This window comes from Rhineura floridana, chromosome 4, assembly GCF_030035675.1.
Source record: "Rhineura floridana isolate rRhiFlo1 chromosome 4, rRhiFlo1.hap2, whole genome shotgun sequence".
Taxonomy (NCBI): Eukaryota; Metazoa; Chordata; class Lepidosauria; order Squamata; family Rhineuridae; genus Rhineura; species Rhineura floridana.
In genome coordinates this window covers 160,106,852-160,127,478 of record NC_084483.1, presented here as the reverse complement: position 1 = coordinate 160,127,478, position 20,627 = coordinate 160,106,852, and the positions used below count along the sequence as shown (strand labels likewise).

Below are 20,627 nucleotides of genomic sequence, written 5' to 3'. Positions count from 1 at the left end.
ATTCATTTTTAGGATTGGAGTGTTGCCACATAATTTCTGAGAATGAAGGCAGTGTGTGGCAATCTCCTTACAAACTGAGAGAGGATCTGGTGTTAAAAGAAGGAACTTTTGTAAACCACATAGAGCTTTTATTAAGTGTTATCTAAATTTTGTTTAATAAATAAAAGAAGCTGCTTGAAAAGGACATCAAGAAGTCTGACTGTTTGTTCAGGAATACTAATAGCACTGTGCATAGTTTCTTCATTTTTAATTTTTAAATTACTATAGAGGCTTTCCATTACTGACCAGCACCTACTGCATGAAAAAGATAACTTCATATAATTGCTTTTTCTCCTGTCATGCAGAGAGTTTACAGCCACTGCTAAATAGCGACTGTCATGTCAGAAAAGACCCAGCATGTGATGGGCTGTGATAGCACCACACTTTTGGTAGGCTGGAATCTTGTTTTTGAAAAGACACAACGTGCTTTAAATAAAAGATTTTTAAAATGAACTGAAATTAAGATCATAAGAAGAGACCTATCTAGTCCAGCATCCTGTTCCCAGGGTGGTCAGATGCCCATGGAAAGCCCACAAGCAGGACCTGAGTGCAATAATTCTCTCCTGCTCGTGATCCCCAGCAACTGGAATTCAGAGGTATACTGCCTCTGATACTGGAGGTACTAGAGCCATCATTTCTAGCAGCTATTGATAACGTTAACTATTCATTTTCTAATCCCCCTTTAAAGTTAGTGGCGATCACTACATCTTGTGGGAGTGAATTCCATAGTTTAACTATGTACTGTGTGAAGAAGTACTTCCTTTTGCTTCTTTGAATTTCCAAATATTCAGCTTTATTGGATGACCCTGCGTTCTAATATTCTGTGAGAGAAACTTCTCCCTCTCCACTTTCTCTACACCATGCATAATTTTATATACCTCTTTTATGCCCCATCCAACTGCCTCTCACGTTTTTCAAACTAAAATGCCACAAATGCCTCATAGGGTAATTATTCCAGCCTTTTTGGTCACCTTTTTGGCCCTTTTTCCAGTTGCACAATTTTCTTTTTGAGATGCCACAACCAGAACTGAACATAGTATCCCAAGTGTGGATGTTTCATAGATTTGTATACAGTAGGGTTGCCAGGTCACAAGCATCCCGAACCCTGAGATTTCAGGGGCAGGCCCCAGTGACGTCACGGAGTGGGCTCCAGTGATGTTACTCCCCCTGGCACCTTCCTACCCACCCCACTCACTTTTCATCTAGCCACTCACTCACTCCCCCAGGCACTTTCCTTCCTACCCCCCAACTCACCACCTTCTTTTGTTGGTGCCCCTCATTGGGCACTTACGATGGAAAAAAATAGGAGGAGGATGCCCCTGGAGTTATTTATCATGTCAGGCCGGCCCCTGGTGATGTAATGAGGAGTTTGGGCAACAGAGGAAGGAAGGAAAAGCCAAAGAAGAAACAGAAATGGTGGTGCTTCCTCCTTTTCCTCCTCGCCAGCCCTTCTCTCCCTCCCTCCGCGCTGGGCCTCCACTGCCAATGTGGCTGGAAGACCAGAACCCACACTAGAAAACTGGAGATCCAGGGACAGGAGGTGATTTGGCTGGAGAGCACCCCTGAAAACCAGAGTCTCTGGCCGAAAGCTAGAGGTCTGCTAACCCTAGTATAAAGGCATACTAGATTTTTTTACCGTCTTACCTCTGATATACCCAGTTGATCACTGCACTCTACAGGTGGGCCTCCTGTAGATACCATCTCATCAGGAGGTCTGTCCCACATAAAACAGGAAGTGGACCTTTACTGTTGTGACACCTACCTTTTGAAATTCCCTCACCTTAAATATTAGACAGGCACTGTCTCTGTTGTCTTTTTGCCACCTACTGAAGATCTTCCTCTTTCAACAAGACTTTTAAGTAGAGACCTTACCGCAGTTTGCATCAGTGTCGGAATTGATTTTTAAGTTTTTTTTTTTAAAAAACCTGTTTTTGTTTTTAAGAAGTTATAAAGAAGTTTTTGGTGTTTTATCATTTCGTTGAGGCTTTGAGCTGCTTCCGCAAGGAAGGATAAGTTATAAATTTAATAATAAATAAATGGATACAACCCAATCCCTTTCCTAAGGGCCTCTAATATGGATTCCAGCTTTTTCACAGCTACGGCATACTGGATGAACCTTTTCACTGAAATACAGTAGGGCCCCACTCATATGGCGGGTTATGTTCCAGACCACTGCCTAAAAGTGAAACCCGCGGAAAAGCAGAACTCATTCAATAGAATGGCACCCGACACCCAAAAAATGCCATAAAAGCAGAACAAGCGCCATATGTGGGGGGCCTTACTCTAATTGAAAGTCACCGTATCAGCGGAATGCCACAAAGCATCCGCTGAAAAGCAGAGCCCTACTGTATCCATCCCAACCCCAAGAGCTCTTTCCTAGTCAGTTCCTGCCACTTCAGCCTCCATAAATGTATATCTTTTGCCCCAACATACATCACTTTATACTTGCTTACACTGAACTACATTTAACATTTTAATACCCATTCACCTTGCTTGGAAACATCCTTTTGAAGCACTTTGCAATCTTTTTTTGTTTTTACCACCCTGAATAATTTGGTGCCACCAGTAAAATTGGCCACCTCAAATTCAGTCAATACACTGCATAGGGAATCAAGACTGTATATGTTATGCAAATTTGTATAAATGAGCAGAGATCATCAACAGTCTGAGATGCATGTGTGCCAGTGTGTGTGTTTACCTCAGTGGCAGGCTTTTACCCAACATTAGGATCACTGAGACTTGAGACTTAGTAAAATAAGAAAAGCTACTTTACATAGTAGTGTCAGCTCGGCACTGAGTCAGCAGTGCCGGTAGGGGCTAGAAATTCCTGGGTCGTTGGCAGGGAAGGAAAGTCCTTAGCCGGCAGTCTGGTCGTAAATCTGCCAGGTCTATGAGGAGGGAACCTGATAAGGGCCAGGCCTGTCCGAAGCTTACTTGCCGAGTCAGAAGTCCAGAAGCGAGGTCAGTAGAGGTCCAGGGTCAAGTGCCAAGGGGTCAGTCCAAGAGACGTTGCAAGGAAACAAGGAATACACGAAGCCACGCCTGACGTTGCAGTCAGCAACAAGCTGAGGCCAATGTGTGCCTTATAAGGAGCAGGTTTGACAGCAGGTGTGAGCCCTCAGCGTTTGGGCCTTAAGGGGACAGGCCTGCCTCTCTTCTGCCTGACCTTCTGCTGTCTACGTTCTGCAGGTGAGGGGGGAGTATCCTGTTCACTGTCTGCGTCTGGCTGCAGGGCCTCTGCTGTATCTGGGGTGCTCTGCAGCTGAGGGGGAGAAGGAGCTGGATTCTCAGGAGGCTCCTCCATGTCTCCTTCTGGGTCTGCTGCTCCTGGGTCTGCTGCTGTTACTCCCGAGTCATCCTCATCTGAGGAGTCCAATGACGGGGCCATGACAAGTAGATAGGAAAGGCACACCTAGTTCTAACTAACTAAGTTGGAGGCGCAAAGCCCAGATGTGGGCATTGCCCTCATGGCTCAGGAGAGAGAGCAGAGACAAAGGTGTCTTCTCTCTCTCAGACAGTCGAAGAAGAGAAGAAGAAAGGGCGGAAGGAGGAGAGGCAGATAAGCTTCCCTAAGCATATCAGTCTGTGATGGAAGGAAGTCAGTCAGAGCATCACAGGTAAAGGTAGTCAAGCCTAGCCATCTGGAGGACCCTAACTCTATCTCCCTTCTGGAACATAAACAAAAGAACAAAACAGGAATTGCTCTTGCCTCACTTCCAACAGTATACAGCATTTTATTTTTCCTCTGAATACTTACGTTGTTGAAGGGATATATTTGATGTAGTTTCAACGCTTGTTTCCAGCATTGGCTAGAAAATATCCTGTATACTTTCTGACTCAAAGTGAACTTTGATAATCTAAACAACTGAGGATAATGCTTTATGCTTCTGACAAAGTGAGATCCGGCCCATGAAAGCTTGTCACATAATAAATGTTAGTCTTTAAAGAATGGTCACATTCACATATAACCAAACACTAAAGTATGATTTAGCAGCTAGTGGGATGAGCTTCTATAAGCCTGAGCAAAGCACAGGGCTTGCAAGCTCTCCCTCCCCTCCCCTCACATGGCCAGGAGGACCACTTCTGTCAGATTTGGTTTTGTGAAACTCTGCTTAGTGTTACATCCAAATTAGGCTTTGTTTACACAACACATGGTTTGAAGTTGTCTTGTTTAGCAACCATTGTTTGTTGTAAACCAGGATTCCTGGTTCATATGTAGTGTTAACCAAGAGCCTTTGAAAGAAAACCTAAACTCAGCAGAAATCCTCCTTCGGGGACAAGAGTGGGAGGTAGGAACATGTCAGCCCAACATTTTGCTTGGGCTCATGGAGGCTCATCCGTGTAGTGATAAACCATGGTTTAAATTTACATGCAACAGGGCCATATAATCATAGTTGGAAATGGGCTGAAAGGTCAACTAGTCCAATCCCCTGCCAATGCAGGAAAAACAAATCTTTGTTGTTTTTCCTGAAACAGACTAACATAGATACTCCTCTGGAAATATTCAAAATCAATTTACACAGTCAATGTATGTGACTGTCTTACTATGGATGGTTACTTAGATTGAGAAGCAGACCTGTAGATTTTCTTTTTAAATGTGCATGCTCCCTATATATAGCAGCACAAAGTGCTTTTTGTTGGTTGTTGCAGCTCACGACACAGTCCAGCACAAGTCCTTACAGCTAAAGACATGACACCAAAAAGTGTCACCTAGTGACAGAACATAGCATTCACCATTATATGACTAGTTGCCACTAGTTGTAGCTCATAACACAGTATTAGCTCTCTTAAGACAAACCAGAGAGAAACAAGTCTCCCAAAGAGCCACTTTTTTTAAAAAAAATTACATATGATAGGATGAGTCAGACAACAACAGTTCCTGCTGAATATAATATAAAAATGCAAGCAACCATAGAGGAAGCTAGGTAAAAAACAAACACTTGACAGGATCTTTAGAAAAATAAATGAGGCCTCTAAGCTTTGGCAGGAAAAATGTTCACCCATATGGGTTTTAATATGAATACAGACTCACGTGGAATACAGATAAGAGAGACATCCTTTACTGGTTAAACTTGCCCTAGCAATCTGAATCAACATACTAAATATGATTTCTTTCATCTCTTCTATGTCCATTTTCACCTTATTTCAGAAAATTCTATGTTGGGAAGTCATTATTTGTTAAATAAGGACATGAGACTGATAGAGGCAGAGACACAAAGATATCCAAATCCTTGGAATTGAAATGTGCAAATGCTCTGAACATAACCAACTCCTAAGGAGTTAAAAAAAAACTTCTCTGTTTAAGGTTCTGCACGTAGAAAAGCAATCAGGAGAGGTTTTGGGAAGATAAGCAGTAATTTCCCTCCTTTGTGTCCTGCAGCTTGTTGCTCAAAGCAGTGATTATGCTGAACAATGGAGTCAGTTTGTTTTGCGGTCACCTTTCAGAAGGTTTGACCTAACAAGAGGATATGTTGCTTTAATGCATCCAGCCCATCTCTCCCTCTGAGCCACAACCACACAATTTCCAGCTGGCTGCCTCATCCCTTCATCTGGGGAACAAGAGCAGCAAGGAGCTGTAAAGTGAATTTCCTCAGCTTTTCAAGGCTACTCCAATGCTCTGAATCTCTGTACAAAATGGGCCCAAATGCTTCATGTCTCACAAATTACCCTGTTAAATTGCCCTTGGCAGAGAAAGTCTCTCTACTTTAGCAGAGACAAAAGGCAACAGAGGTTGTTTTTTTTCCCCTTAAACTAAGAAAAGAGTTTTACCTAAAGCTTAGGAGTAGCCTAGCCGACAATACTGGTGAGGGCAATCCTAATGCTATTACCTGGGTCTTTTACACCAAGGTTGCCCAGAGATTCACAAACTTTCAACATAAAGATTTACACCAGTCAATTGATGCTGTTCTTTCCATTCTTACCTTCTCAAAGAGTAGGTCAAGAAGGAAGAGCAACAAAAAAGGGGACCTATGGCAGAAACATTGTGCCAAATCTGTCCAAATATTTGCAATTTTGGGGTATAGATAGTTGGATGAAGCTAGGGATTCCTACCACTTTGAGCTATAGAGTTTCCCTGCCCAGCACTCTATGCAAAGGAAAGCTGGCATTTGACACAAAGCTTTCTGACTTCTTACAGAGCATTATGCAATATGCTTCTGGTGCAGCAATAGTTTTGGATTAGGTTCTTGGAGATCCGTCATCTGATTCATGCCGTAATCAGTGCAGTCTCTCTCTTCGGGACACAAATGCATATTAGAAGACGATATGCTATTCAAATCTCCCTCTTGCCAATTTAGAACATAAGAAAAGCCCTACTGGATCAGGCCAAACACCCATCTAGAAGAAGGCAGCTCTTTCTGTTCTGACCTGTATTCATCACAATTAGTGCAGTTTCTGTTCCGCTGCAGCACCGTTTCCACCAAATACTACATTCTTCATCCCTCTGTCTGCTATTTAACATTCATTATGTAATTTATGTAACTCTTTATGAAACTTGCGTGACATTCATTTCAATGTAAACACCAAAATAGTATAAAAGAAAGACATTAAGTATGCATTGTTTGTGGACTCAAAAACAAGTACCTCTATGTGAACGAATACAAACCATGTTTGCTTGACTGATTTCCATTCCTGACCACAGACAACCATGCAAACTGCAGGCATTTTCACAGCCTGTTCCATTTTCATCAGAATTCACTGGCATCCCTTCACCTACTCCAGCATCCCGTTCTCACAGTGGCCAACCAGATGCCTCTGGGAAGCCCATAATCAGGACCCGAGGGCTACAGCACGGACACATTGTCAATTCCAGTGTAGCACCAGCATTTGCATACCTACCATATCTTCTTACATGTGGTTTGGAGAATGCTCTGTAAGAACTGAACTGTGCCCTTTCTCATTGCCAGAATCTGCTGCTTTAAAATAGTATCCTCCCTCATAAGCAAGGCAAATCTGGACTTGATGTAAAATTGTTGAGAGGATTGGCAGAAATCTTTTTTTAAAATCTTTTTTCTTTTAATTCCATTTGTTGTTGTTGATGATGATGATGATGATAATAAATAGATTTCTTACCCACCCTTCACCATGAGGTCCTGGGGTGGGTTACAGTAATTTAGAAATACAATATAAAAACAGTTAAAACAGATTCTAAGTTTTAATAGTAAGTTAAAGAAAGAGAGGAAGAATAGGTTTAAGTGTTGAAAAATATGGCAGTGCAGAGTGAAACAATCAAGTTATGCTACCTGTTCAAACTGAAAGAAGGCAAAATCCAGAAGTTGAAGATACCCTGCTGAAATGTTCACCTATTACAGGGGTGGTTAGCCCCCAATTCAGGGGCCTGATCCAGCCTCCAGCCCCCAACCATTTTAGTAGTGGCTGCAAAAAAATAAATTAAAGTAGACATAACACTGGGTAGGTAGAGTCCAGTGCCCTGATGCAAATGCAAATTGGCTCCTCCCCAGTGATCAGGTCAATCTTTTTTTCATGAGCAGAGAAGGGGGTGAAAGTACCCTTTTCTCAGATGATCTGCCTAGATGTGTTGAGGAGGGGGCCTGGGTGTGTGTGTGTGTACATGCACATGCAGAAGTATAAAGTGGCCACACCCACCACTGGCTTGCGGCCTCTGTAATGTTGAAAAGGATTAATGTGGCCCTTGAGCCAAAAAAGGTTAGCTTCTTCTGACCTATAGCCAGTGATGTGGGCGGAAATGTTTCCAATACTTTATTTTTCAGTAGAACCTTTGCCATTTCATGAAACAATTAGTAATGAATCAATGTCATTTGCAAATGCAATATTAGACAAGCTTAGCAGTTTCAATGTTTTTAGCTTTGTTTGCTAAATATATACTAAATTAGATCACACTCTAAGGCAGCCTTTCCCAACTAGTGGGCCACCAGATGTTGTTGGACCACAATTCCCATCTTTCCCGACCATTGGCAATGCTGGCTGAGGCTGATGGGAGTTGTGGTCCAACAACATCTGGTGGCCCACTAGTTGGGAAAGGCTGATCTAAGGCATGGGGAAAATATTCCAATGCAAACTGAAAATTTTCTGATGCAAATTACCCTAACTTGCACAGGAATTTTCCAGTTCACCATTTTCCAGAAATGACTTCCTTCACCTGTACCCTGCATTGATTCAGAGGTTGAGAAACCTAGCCGAGGCAGCACATGCCTTGCCAGGTAGGTTCAACACCACTATAAAATGGACATCCTATGGGGGATATCTCATTGTCCAACTAGAAAAATCACATTGTTGGTAGAGGAAAGATTTAATGGGATCCCTAGAACACAAAGAGATGGTCTGTGGAGGTGTTAAGGCGGCTGAAAACACACCTTCCAAGCACTGAAAGCATGTCCATGCCTTTTCAATTATGTGCAGTGTTTGCAATAAAGTGAGCTAAAACATGCTCCTTTAAAATAAATGTAAACTGAGATTTCAACAAAGTTAGGAAACACACCCAGTTCCAGGAGATATTGTAGTCACTCAGTTTTTGTCTCCCTGCTTAAAACTGTCATGTTTCTGAAGGCTTACTTTGAAGTTTCATATTTTGCATTATATCTTTAGAGTCATCCCTCCTCTCTCAGCATGCTGGACTTGCTACATGTGGCTCGTGACATTGCTTGTGGCTGTCAGTATTTGGAAGAAAATCATTTCATTCACAGGTAAGTAGCAGAATCCTTTGTTGTTGTGGGACCACTTCCCAATGCCCTGCGAGAGACTTCACTTGCAAAGGACTAACTAAAGAATACAAGCATTGCATTGACAAGGATTGTTGTGCACTACTGCCTCCTAAAGGCTCAGTGCCTCAAAACATAAAAAATAAAAATAAGAAAGTTCAAGGAGCAAATTAGGCATTAGATTTTCACTGCAGCATACCAAGTTTTTGAAATGGGTATCAGAAGTAACCATTTACTTCCAGGAATGTTTTCATATAAGGCGCTGCAAGAATCATTTGAATAATGATAGCCCTGTAAAATATATACTCACAGCAGAACATCTCACTGTTCCTAGAGTTGCCAGTCACCCGGAGGGAGGGAGGGAAATAACCTGGCTGAGGCAGGCTTTTCATGCATCTGCATTTTGTTTTTGAGCCAGTTGCCAGGTAAGAAGGGTCAAAGCCATTCCCTCCACTTCAGCTCCTGGGGACAGCAGTGCAGCTAAGGCTGGACCTTGGGGTCAAAGCCCAGGAGTCCCCCAAATATCCACACAGAGAACGGCAGTTGATGGAGGCAGCATCAAACAGGCCCAGCATCAGCACCTAGGCCAGCATGGACATGCTAGCATCCACCAGGGCTGACGCTAGTCACCATAGCATCTTTTCTTCCTTTTCAAAAACATTTTACAGTCAGGAGGCAGGCAAGCAGGCAGGCAGGTGCATGGTTACAGGCACTCATTAATTTTTACTTGAAAAAATGTGTTGCCCTTTTCTCCATACAAAATCATGCTGATTCCCAAGTAAGACTACAATCCAAACTTGTCACTATCGCTGCCAAGGCTCTGCAGAGTGGTGGAGCTACCACTGCACCCACAGCGCGGGCACTCATGGTGGCAGAAGGTGGAGGGCAGACAGATTGGGCCTGATCCCTGCACCAGCTTCAGAACCCTGGAATGCCCATTCTGGGCTCTGCTGGCAGGGACACTGCTGGCAGACAGAAGGTGGAGGCCTGTGCTTGTAGACTGATGGTGGCCGAAGTTGGATTAGCCTCCACTCAATCCACCACCACCACCCCACACACATATATACAGCAGTTGTAAGCCTGTAATTGTAATGGTGATACGAGAGAGAAGAGAGAAGCATTAGCTGCGTGCTTCACAAAAGAAGCAATGCCTAGTGCCATCTAAAACTCCCCCACAACACTTAAGACCATTAAGTCCAGGTCAAGGTCACCGTAAGACCACAGCCCTTGTGATGCACCCTCAAGATGCCAACTGACCACAGCTGGTAAAAAGAACCAGGACCAACCCTGCCAAGTAGATCACTGCCACCACCTCTCCAAGGAGAAAATAACACAAGCCTCCAACAAGCCTGAGCTTCCAATAGAGCAAGAGCTGAATAGCCTCAGTCTCTGCTCCTGGAGCCTTAAGCCAAAAAGATTACTCAGTAGCCTTGTAGCTGCAAGGAGCCAGGCTGCTGGACTGAAACCTGAGTATCTGAAAGAACACATCTAGATGAATATGAGGCAGCTTTATTAATAATATTAAAAGTGCAGAAATAAATTATGTAAATGCATCAAAATACAAAACTACATTAAAAAACCAGCATCAAAATCCTGTAACCCAGTTCATCCAAAAAGGTTAGGGTCAAATCAAATATCAAAAAGACAATTGAGAAATTACCACAGGACAAAATAACAAATCTTACTTCTCCTAACTCAAACAGAGTTCCAGGATAGCCTACCCCTTTAAGAACTCAATGAGTCAGAACACAGGGCAATGAACAAAGGATTTCAAAGTACATTTATAGGATCAGCATAGCAACAGCGAGGCAGATACTAACACTAATCAGAAAATGCAAATGACAGAACATTCTGGACCTAGGTATATGGGACCAATCAAGGAGCAAAATGAATAGAATCTTCTGGACCTGAGATGGGCCCTGACCAAATCAGAGGGGCAACTTGAACAGAACTTTCTAGCCCTATGACCTCTGAGAGAGTCTCACAACTCAAGCATGTGATCCAATTAGCAAAACAGACATGGCCTTGACAAGACTTTCTTATCAGAGGTAACATAGGTGCAAGAAATGATCTCACACTGCCAATTAACTGAAGAAGCTTGTAGAAAGATAGCCTTTCTCGCACAGACTGGCTTGCAGCTCAGATTTTACCCTTCAGACTCACACAAGATGGTTTCCCAGAATCCTTCATGGTAGAGTCATTTTTACAAGCCAAAAAAGGCTTTCTTAAGAGTTCTCAGTTCTCACTCGCTCTCACATTTATCAGTTGGGGTGATTTGTGGAGTTTTAAATCTTGTGCTGCTGAGTACTAACTTTCTAAAACAACAACAACAAATGAAAATAGGCAATAGGCAATTAGTTGTGTCCTTAGTTTTCCAATGCATTGAGCAGTTGCTGTTCCAAGGGCATAGCTTAATTTGTGTCTTTCAATTTTTATTTAAAGAACCAGTTTTTTTCTCTTTTTCTTTCTTAGAGACATTGCTGCTCGAAATTGCCTCCTTACATGTAAAGGCCCAGGGAGAATAGCTAAAATTGGAGATTTTGGGATGGCCCGGGACATATACAGGTAAGAAAACACAGCTTATTGTTAGCATTGTTGAGTGGCAGGCTGCTACTTGAATCAGGATTTATTTGGGTTAACTTCTTTGTAGGCTGTTAAATTTTTGCTCTAGTCAGGGGATTTGTAATGTTTCCAAATCCTCCTACCTTGCAGTATTAACATTTACTTTGAGGCTGTGAACTAATCCCAACTTTCTCGACTTACTCTCAGGGGTCATCATTTTGTATTCTGTTGTTATTGCAGTCCCAGCCACCCTCTCTTTTCTTCACATTTCCCCAGTCTGAATGGCACGGTCCTTTCCTGAATCTCAGCTGTATCCTCCTTGGCATTGACCCTGTCACTTTCAGTCTCTGGGTCAGTGTCATTAGTAAATCTCTTTAGTTTACAGCATCTAAAAGAGGAGGGAAGGGTCAGGGGAATGTAATTAACCAACCTGGAATTTATCCAGGATGCTTGGGATTAATGATTCTGTAGTTATAGAAAGTGCCAGGAAGACTTTAATGATTGTGTGTATCAGGGCTTTTGCTTACATCTCATTCAAAAAGCACCACTGCTGTCCCCACAGTGCTCTCTAATGTCAGAATGGAGAATTACTTCATCACATGATGAAATATACTGCCATTCAGCTATCAATTTTAAAAGAGAATTAATAGTTTGGACTTTCACTTACCAGCAACACACATAGGTATTGACCGTTACTGTTTAGGAACATTATTCTCCGTAGCAGAAGGGTGACCTAAGGACTGAACTGCTCTGATTACTTTTTTAAAAAGCAAACGGGGCAGGAAGGGGAAAGCAGAACAATGAGGATCAGCCTACATGGTCACGTTAGTGTACATTTAACACTCGTGTCATCTGCCATGTCTAGAAGAGACATCACAACTGGGAATTTGTGTGGACTGTCAGTTGTCTTATTAATATCCCCTTTGGGGACAAGGTGCTTGAGAGGGTAGATGACGGCCCAGCATGTTTGGAGGCAACTGGTTATCCAGATCCATTTCAGTCCGGCTTCCATCCCAGCCATGGCACCAAAACTACCTTGATTACCCTGGTCATGGCATTTGTCAGGAGAGATATGGGGGAGTGTGACTCTGCTCATTCTCCTTGACCTCTTAGCGGTTTTCAATACCATTGGCCACAGTATTCTTCTGGAATGGCTCAGGGAGGTGGGGATTGGGGACACTGTGCTTCAGTGGTCCTGCTCATATCTCCAGGGCCATTTCAAGGAAGTACTGTTTGGCTGCATGAGAGCTGCCCTGTGCATCCAGCAGGGTTCCATCTTGTCCCTCATGCTATTTAAAAGCTATTAATTAGAGTGAGGTATCATCAGTATGCAGATGACATGCTCTTTCTGTTCTAGCTAAAACATAGAATAGAAGAGTTGGAAGGGGCCTATAAGGCCATCAAGTCCAACCCCCTGTTCAATGCAGGAATCCAAATCAAAGCATTGCTGACAGATGGCTGTCCAGCTGCCTCTTGAATGCCGCCAGTGTCGGAGAGCCCATTACTTCTCTAGGTAATTGGTTCCATTGTCGTATGGCTCTAACAGTTAGGAAGTTTTTCCTGATGTCCAGTCGAAATCTGGCTCCCTGCAACTTGAGCCCATTATGCCATGTCCTGCACTCTGGGACAATCGAGAAGAGATCCCGGCCCTCCTCTGTGTGGCAACCTTTCATATACTTGAAGAGAGCTATCATATCTCCCCTCAGTCTTCTCTTCTCTTCTCCACACTAAACATGCCCAGTTCTTTCAGTCTCTCCTCATAGGGGTTTGTTTCCAGTCCCCTGATCATCCTTTTTGCCCTCCTCTGAACCTGTTCAAGTTTGTCTGCATACCTCTTGCAATGCAGAGACCAGAACTTGACACAGTACTCAAGATGAGGGCTAACCAGTGCTGAATAGAGAGGAACTAATATTTTACATGATTTGGAAACTATACTTCTGTTAATGCAGCCTAATATAGCATTTGCCTTTTTTGCAGCCACATCGCACTGTTGGCTCATATTCAGCTTGTGATCAACGACAATTCCAAGATCCTTCTCGCATGTCATACTGCTGAGCCAAGTATCTCCCATCTTATAACTGTGAATTTGATTTCTTTTTCCTAAGTGTAGAACTTTGCACTTATCCCTGTTGAATTTCATTCTGTTGTTTTCAGCCCAATGCTCCAGCCTATCGAGGTCCCTTTGAATTTTGTTTCTGTCTTCCACGGTATTAGCTGTGCCCCCCAATTTTGTATCATCTGCAAATTTCTTAAGTATGCTTTGTACCTCCTCATCCAAGTTGTTTATAAAAATTTTGAAGAGCACTGGGCCCAGGACCGAGCCCTGTGGTGCCCCACTCATTACTTCTGCCCAGTTTGAGAAGGAACCATTGATAAGCACTCTTTGAGTACATTTCTGGAGCCAACTGTGGATCCACCTGATAGTTGTTCCATCCAGCCCACATTTAGCTAGCTTGCTAATCAGAATATCATGGGGCACTTTGTCAAAAGCTTTGCTGAAGTTGAGATATATTATGTCCACAGCATTCCCACAGTCTACAAGGGAGGTTACTCGATCAAAAAATGAGATAAGATTAGTTTGGCAGGATTTGTTCTTCATAAATCCATGTTGGCTCCTAGTAATCACTGCATTGTTTTCAAGCTGCTTACAGATTGACTGCTTTATAATCTGCTCCAGAGTTTTTCCAGGGATTGATGTTAGGCTCACTGGTTTGTAGTTCCCCGGTTCTTCCTTTTTGCCCTTTTTGAACATAGGGACAACATTAGCTCTCCTCCAGTCATCCAGCACTTCACCAGTCCTCCATGATTTTGCAAAGATAATAGACAGCGGTTCTGAAAGTTCTTCAGCCAGTTCCTTCAATACTCTAGGATACAGTTTATCAGGCCCTGCCGATTTGAACTCGTTCAAAGTGATTACATATTCCTTGATCGTTTGTCTATCAATCTCAAGCTCCAATCCTGCCCCTTCTACTTCATGTTTCCCAGGTCACAGACCCTTTTTTGAGAGAAGCCAAAGTAGGAACTGAGCACTTCTGCCTTTTCTTTGTCATCTGTTATCATTTTGCCATCCTCCTTGAGTAGCTGTGCCACCATTTCTTTTCTCTGTCTTTTACTATGTACATACCTGAAGAAAGCTTTTTTGTTGCTTTTAGCATCTCTCGCTAACCTCAGCTCATTCTCAGCTTTAGCCTTCCTGACGGCATCCATGCAATTCTGGGCTACCTGTCTGTACTCCTCCTTTGTGGCCTGGCCTTCTTTCCACTTCCTGTATGTGTCCTTTTTTGTTTTCAGGTCATCTCTAAGCTTTTTGTGAAGCCACATTGGCTTCTTCTGCTGTTTTCCCCCTTTTTTCCTTGTTGGAATTGCTTGCCATTGCGCTTTTAGAATTTCCTTTTTTAGAAACTCCCACCCATCTTGGACTCCTTTTCTCATTAGGGTGGCTTGCCATGGAACCGTACTTACAATTGTTCTGAGTTTATTAAAATCAGCTTTCCTGAAGTCCAGGGTGTGTGTATGGCTACTCTCAGCTTTCGCTTCTGTTAAAATCAAGAATTCAAGTATGGTGTGGTCACTTTCCCCCAGAGTTCCCGTAACAGCCACTTCATCCACCAACTCATCTCTATTGGTTAGAATCAAGTCCAGGATAGCTGATCCTCTGGTTGCTTCCTCCACTTTCTTTAGGAGAACATTATCTCCAACACAAGTCAGAAATTTCTTGGAGGGGCCATGTTTGGCAGAGTTTGTCTCCCAACAGATATCGGGATAATTGAAGTCCCTAATTAGTAATACATCATGCCTCCTTGACACATTGGCAATTTGCTTTTCAAAAGTTACATTCTCATCTTCTCCTTGATTGGGTGGTCGGTAGTAGACTCCAAGCACCACATTTGTTTTATTATCAGGAGAGGCAGTGGAAATGCTAGACTGGTGCTTGAAAGTGATGATGAGCTAGATATGGGCCAAGAAACTGAGGCTGAATTCTGACAGAGATGTTACTTGTTCAGAGGTCTTCATTTCAGGGGGTGAAGAGGCCACCTGTTCTGAATGGGGCTGCACTCCCCTGGAAGGAGCAGGTCCATAGTTTGGGAGCATTCCTGGAGCCAATATTGTCATTGGAGGCTCAGGTAGCCTCAGGAACTAAGAGTACCCGTTTCCAGCTCTGGATTGTTCATCAGCTACAACCCCCTTTTGGACAGAGAAGATTTGGCTACAGTACTCCATGCTCTGGCAACTTCCAGATGGGATTATTGTAATGTGTATTACATGGGGCTGCCCTTGAAGACAACTTGGAAACTTTAACTGGTCCAAAGTGCAGCAGCCAGGTTACTGGGTGGGGCTCCAGTTACAACACACATAATCCCTGTTCTAAAACAGCTGCATTGGTTGCCAATTCATCTCTGGACCCAATTCAAGGTGCTCACATTAGCGTTTAAAGCCTAAACAGGCACCAAATATCTGAAAGACCACCTCTTTCCCTACATAATATGTAAGATGTTAAATATTAAGGTGATAAGGGGGCCCTCTTGGTAGTTCCAAGACTTCCTCCTTCCCCACACCATTTCCCCCAAATCCCACCAAAGCTGCTATTTGCCCTATGAGGAACAAATACAGGTGTCCATATGGTACAGGTATACTTCACATGTTCCTGGACCTGCCAGAAACAGCTGTGCTCCACTGCTGGACTTGACCACTGTACCCATATCACAATCTTATTCTCATTCAGAGCTTGGAAAAGTTACTTTTTTAAACTACAGCTCCCATCAGCCTCAGCCAGCATGGCCACTGGATTGGGCTGATGGGAGTTGTAGTTCAAAAAAGTAAGTTTTCCAAGCTGTGTTCTCATTAGTTGGCTACTCAGACTGTGCAGTCTAATACCACAGAGAAATGGGAATTATATTTTAGTACCATTCTGCCATGCTGCGCATACATAAATCTATAACTACTGCTGATGTCATCTCCCCATCAGAGCTTGAACCACTTAGATAATAAGCCAATATTTGCTCTTCTTAATTTTTCCTTCCTCAACAGAGCCAGTTACTATAGGAAAGGAGGGTGTGCAATGCTGCCAGTCAAGTGGATGCCACCTGAGGCCTTCATGGAAGGGATATTCACATCTAAAACAGATACCTGGTAGGCTTGCTCAGCATGTTCCATCCATTTTACAAGCAACCTGCTGCCAAATGGTTAAATGTAGCAGCCATGTTTATCCTGGAGCAACTTATGTTCCTTTTGAAAGACACAAGGAGCCTTCCAAAGTTATATTTAGCAGTGTGGCTCTTTCCTGTAGTACTAAGTAATATCAGAAGCCATAGGGGAAGAATCCATATCATTACTTCTTCCACTGTCAGCATTGTCCTTCCCAGGAATTGGAGCTCCTCTAGTTGGACAGGAATCGTGTTATGGTGTCTTCTCATGTGACATCAAACTTCTGATACAGGGTGGGAAGAAGATACAGCACAGCCCCTTCAATGCTGCAAAAGGGCTCCACAGGCAATAGGCAGTATTCAGCTAACTCATCCCATCACAGCACAAAGATTACCACTGGCTCAACAGGACTTCCCCCTCCTCCCCTCTCCATGCACTCCGCACCTTTCCCAGATCTGCTCCAGAGGATTGGGAGAACCCAGGGGACACATGGGGGGAGGAGAGGTGGAAAAGTTCTGTTACACAAGCAGAAATCCTGACGCTGACAGAACAACTTACTTGGCTACGTTGAAATCAGCCCAATAAAACAAAGCAGCACAACTGGGTACACAGCAGAACAGGCTTTTCCATGTACCGGCCCAAATCCAAGTACCATTGCATAGTGTACAGCACATCTATCCATGACTGTATTTCTTCCTCTTTTGCTTCCAGGTCATTTGGAGTGTTGCTGTGGGAAATATTCTCTCTTGGATATATGCCCTATCCCAGCAAAAGTAACCAGGAGGTCTTGGAGTTCGTAACAAGTGGAGGAAGGATGGATCCACCCAAAAACTGCCCTGGACCTGTGTATGAAACCTTTAAGATCCACTTACTCCATAAGTGCAACTCATCATGTTCTGAAGTCTCTGTGCTCTAGAAAGATTGATGAAATAGAAGGCAATAGGAAAACAACTGCTAGAACAAATGGAACCTACAACAAAGTGCTGCAGTGCAGCATATTCCAGTTTAGGGTTCTAGCCAGCCAAGTCATTTTCCAGACTATGCCATTCCATCTCCCCCACATACACACTGGGTTTTTCATCCCATACCGTGTAACAAACCACCAGCATTCCATGTCCACTGAACATGCTTCTCAGCTGGCTGTTTCAGGGGGCTTCCCCCCTCCCCAGGTTATTTTTCTAAAGTTATTTGGGGGAGGGACTTCTACAAACCTTAAGATTCCTCTGAACTTTCTGATATATCCCTCTTGTCCATGGATGATGCCTTTTCGGGTACATAAAGATTGGCTCATAGATAATGAGTTCACTGTTAATCTGTAGGATGAATGGTGTCATTAGCTGCATTGGTCAGCCATTTTAGCTTTGCAGTCACAACCATTTTGGCGGGTGCTTCCTCCTGATGCCCTGGGCCCCTCAGGAGGAAGAGCAGGACATAAATTCAATGAAATAAATAAAATGTTCAAAGTCCTCATCCTCTTGCAATAATTCAAGAGTCTTTGCCTTTTTTTCTCTTGCAAGTAGCCTAAGAGCCTCTAAGTAAATTGAATTCACATAATGATATATGCCCCGATGCTTCCAGGAAATTAATCATCTTGTTTCTCCACAGTGTTCCTCCTCATGTAGATGGAGATTTGGGTAACGAGCTGATATATAACCTACTCCAGCTTAAATACCTGGGTTTTAGCCCATTTTTAGTGTAATTGATTTGAACCAAGTTCAGCCAAACTTCAGCTGCATTAGTTCCATGGACACCATGAGAAATGCAACTATGAGCTTGGGGATTAACCTCCACAATATTACTTTTTATTTGATACTGGGGTAAAACACTGTTGAGAAATCAACTCATAATAGCTTTCAGATTTTTTAAAAAATTATACAATAAACACACTTACATCATGATTAATTGTGAAATGTTAGTTCTATAAAATTTTATGGCATATGATTTGCAGGTTGTAATCCTATGCAATCCTATGCTCATTTACTCAAAAACAAGTGGGACCTACTCCATAGATTCTTCATTTTACCAAAATATGGAAGGGAATAGGGTTAGATGAGCCTAAATCCAGATCTGAGTGAATTTGTGACTGGAGACATTAGAGATATATTTTTAAAAATAGTTTTGTTCTCGCCCGTTCTCCTGTGACAAACCAGATGCTTACCTAATTCCTCCTTTGGGAAGGGTTGTAGCTCAGTGGTAGAGTGCATGCTTTGCATGGAAAGGGTTCCAGGTTCATTTCCCACCTTCTTTATCTGGGATTGGGAAGGACTCCTGCTTGAAACCCTGGAGAGCCATTGCCAGTCAGTGTCAACGATACTGAGCTACTAGATAAATTGATTCTGTGAAAAGCAACTTCCTAACCTGCTCCCCTTTCCTGCTATTCATCATTTGGTCTTCTACTTCTATTGTAGATATCGGATAATGACTCAGTGCTGGCAACACCAGCCTGAAGACAGGCCAAACTTTGCCATAATACTGGAGAGGATTGAATACTGCACTCAGGTATCTGTACCTATTCGGTGTCATCATTTTATGCTGTCTCTTTTGAGGAATGCCAGAAGGGGAACATGCAAAAGAAGCAATGTGTGAGCTGAGCCAGCTAGAACACAGTATGGTGATAAAGTCTGTGCCTGAGGCCCCAAGGCCCTCAGTGTTGGTAAGGTCTCCTCAGGAGAGATGCACACATTTGCTGGAGGAAGAGCTCCTGCCTAACCCTTTCCCCCAACCATCTGAAAAAGTGGTTGCAACTGAATTGCAAGTCACATTTGGTAGTTATGGATCAAAAGTGAAATACCCACCAAGAATGCACCACTTAAAATTGGCATTGAAATAGTATGTGCAGCACTGAGAGGGACCATATTTTTATGGGTCCATCCATCCCTAGTAGTGACATGGGCTGTGTGTTGGGAGATGGGAAGAAGAGCCAGCACAATGCATGGGGGCCCTGAGACACCCAAGAGGCCCCTGTTCTCAATCCTATTATGCAATATGCCCTCCTTCACTCTGTGTGCCAAGTTGCACCTGAAAGATTGAAGAGATGAGCAGGAATAGTTCAGGAGGCTCAGGGGATGCAGTAGCCCCCGTCTTCTTCCCCTCTGCAACTTGCTCCACCATAGACACTGTTGTGAGCAGACAAGCACCAGTCAAGCTCTACCATTTACAGAGGAGAACACATGTGAACTGCAAGGATCCCTCTAACTGGGGGGTGGGAAAGAAGGCATTTAACTCTGCCCATTCTCTTGATCTCCCTCCTACGTTTCCCCCACTATGAGGGAAGAAATAGGAAACCCACGTGTCAGCAGGTCTAATGTGGCACTCATGACCAAGGTGGTGGAACAGCCTAGAAAAGCCTCTCCTCTTTGCCACTGTCAACAGTGCCCATTCACTTGCCCCCTTCTTCCGGGCCCAGTCTACACAATCACACAGGAGAGTGCAGGGCAAGGGGAGGAGGCTGTCCTATCTCCTCGCTCTGGTTGCTGTTTATAATATTAGACAGGAAGGAAGAGCCAATAGGAGTCAGCATGGTTGTGAGCTCAGCAGGTATCCAATGAAACTGACCCCTGGTGCGCTCCCTAGCCCTTTTATCCACCATCCTTCAATGTACAACCAATTTACATAGGTCTGTGATTCATAGGTGCAAGCCTGAGAACATTTGAGCCTTCAGTACTTGCAAAGCCAATCTCTTGGCCTTTAGTGATGTCTAGTAAATCAACAGTTAGAATTGGGGTTGCCCAGGTGGCCACCCTACATATCTCTTGAAGAGGTGCATTAGAATAACCTATATTGTAGGAATATATTCCAGAATCACACATGAAGAAAAATAAAGTTTACATTTAATATTTATAACCCATTTTTCTTCCCTCCAGGAAAAACAGCAAAACAATCAATACAACCATGTCAGAACTGTTGTGTCATAAGATGTTCCCATCCCCGCATGAATTGATAACAGCTCCCCGACCTTTCCCTAACAGAGGTAGCCCTCTAGCAGCTCCAGATCATGGAGTGCGCAACCTGCTCATTGTGTCAATCTCTGCAGGCTGTCTCCACTGCCACTCTGAGTTTCTGGAAGTGAAAAATGATTTGCTCTCAAAAATATATATTCTGCTCCACTTCAACATGCCTGAATATAGTAAATATTTGTCACCAGATCTAACATTTAAGTATCCCACTGTATAAAAAATATTATTCATTTGTAGCTTTGTTATA

The 20,627-nt window shown here is 43.3% G+C and overlaps 1 protein-coding gene across 11 annotated transcripts in view; it reads left to right on the top strand.

The window, feature by feature from the left end:
• Positions 1–20,627, top strand: part of ALK (ALK receptor tyrosine kinase) — a 731,445-nt gene that overhangs the window by 705,025 nt on the left and 5,793 nt on the right. For all 11 annotated transcript variants that reach the window (XM_061624970.1, XM_061624969.1, XM_061624972.1 and 8 more), the window contains 5 exons: positions 8,605–8,702; positions 11,190–11,282; positions 16,308–16,409; positions 17,136–17,270; positions 18,833–18,923. In XM_061624970.1, the coding sequence (XP_061480954.1) occupies positions 8,605–8,702; positions 11,190–11,282; positions 16,308–16,409; positions 17,136–17,270; positions 18,833–18,923 (519 nt within the window). The remainder of the gene's footprint in view (positions 1–8,604; positions 8,703–11,189; positions 11,283–16,307; positions 16,410–17,135; positions 17,271–18,832; positions 18,924–20,627) is intronic.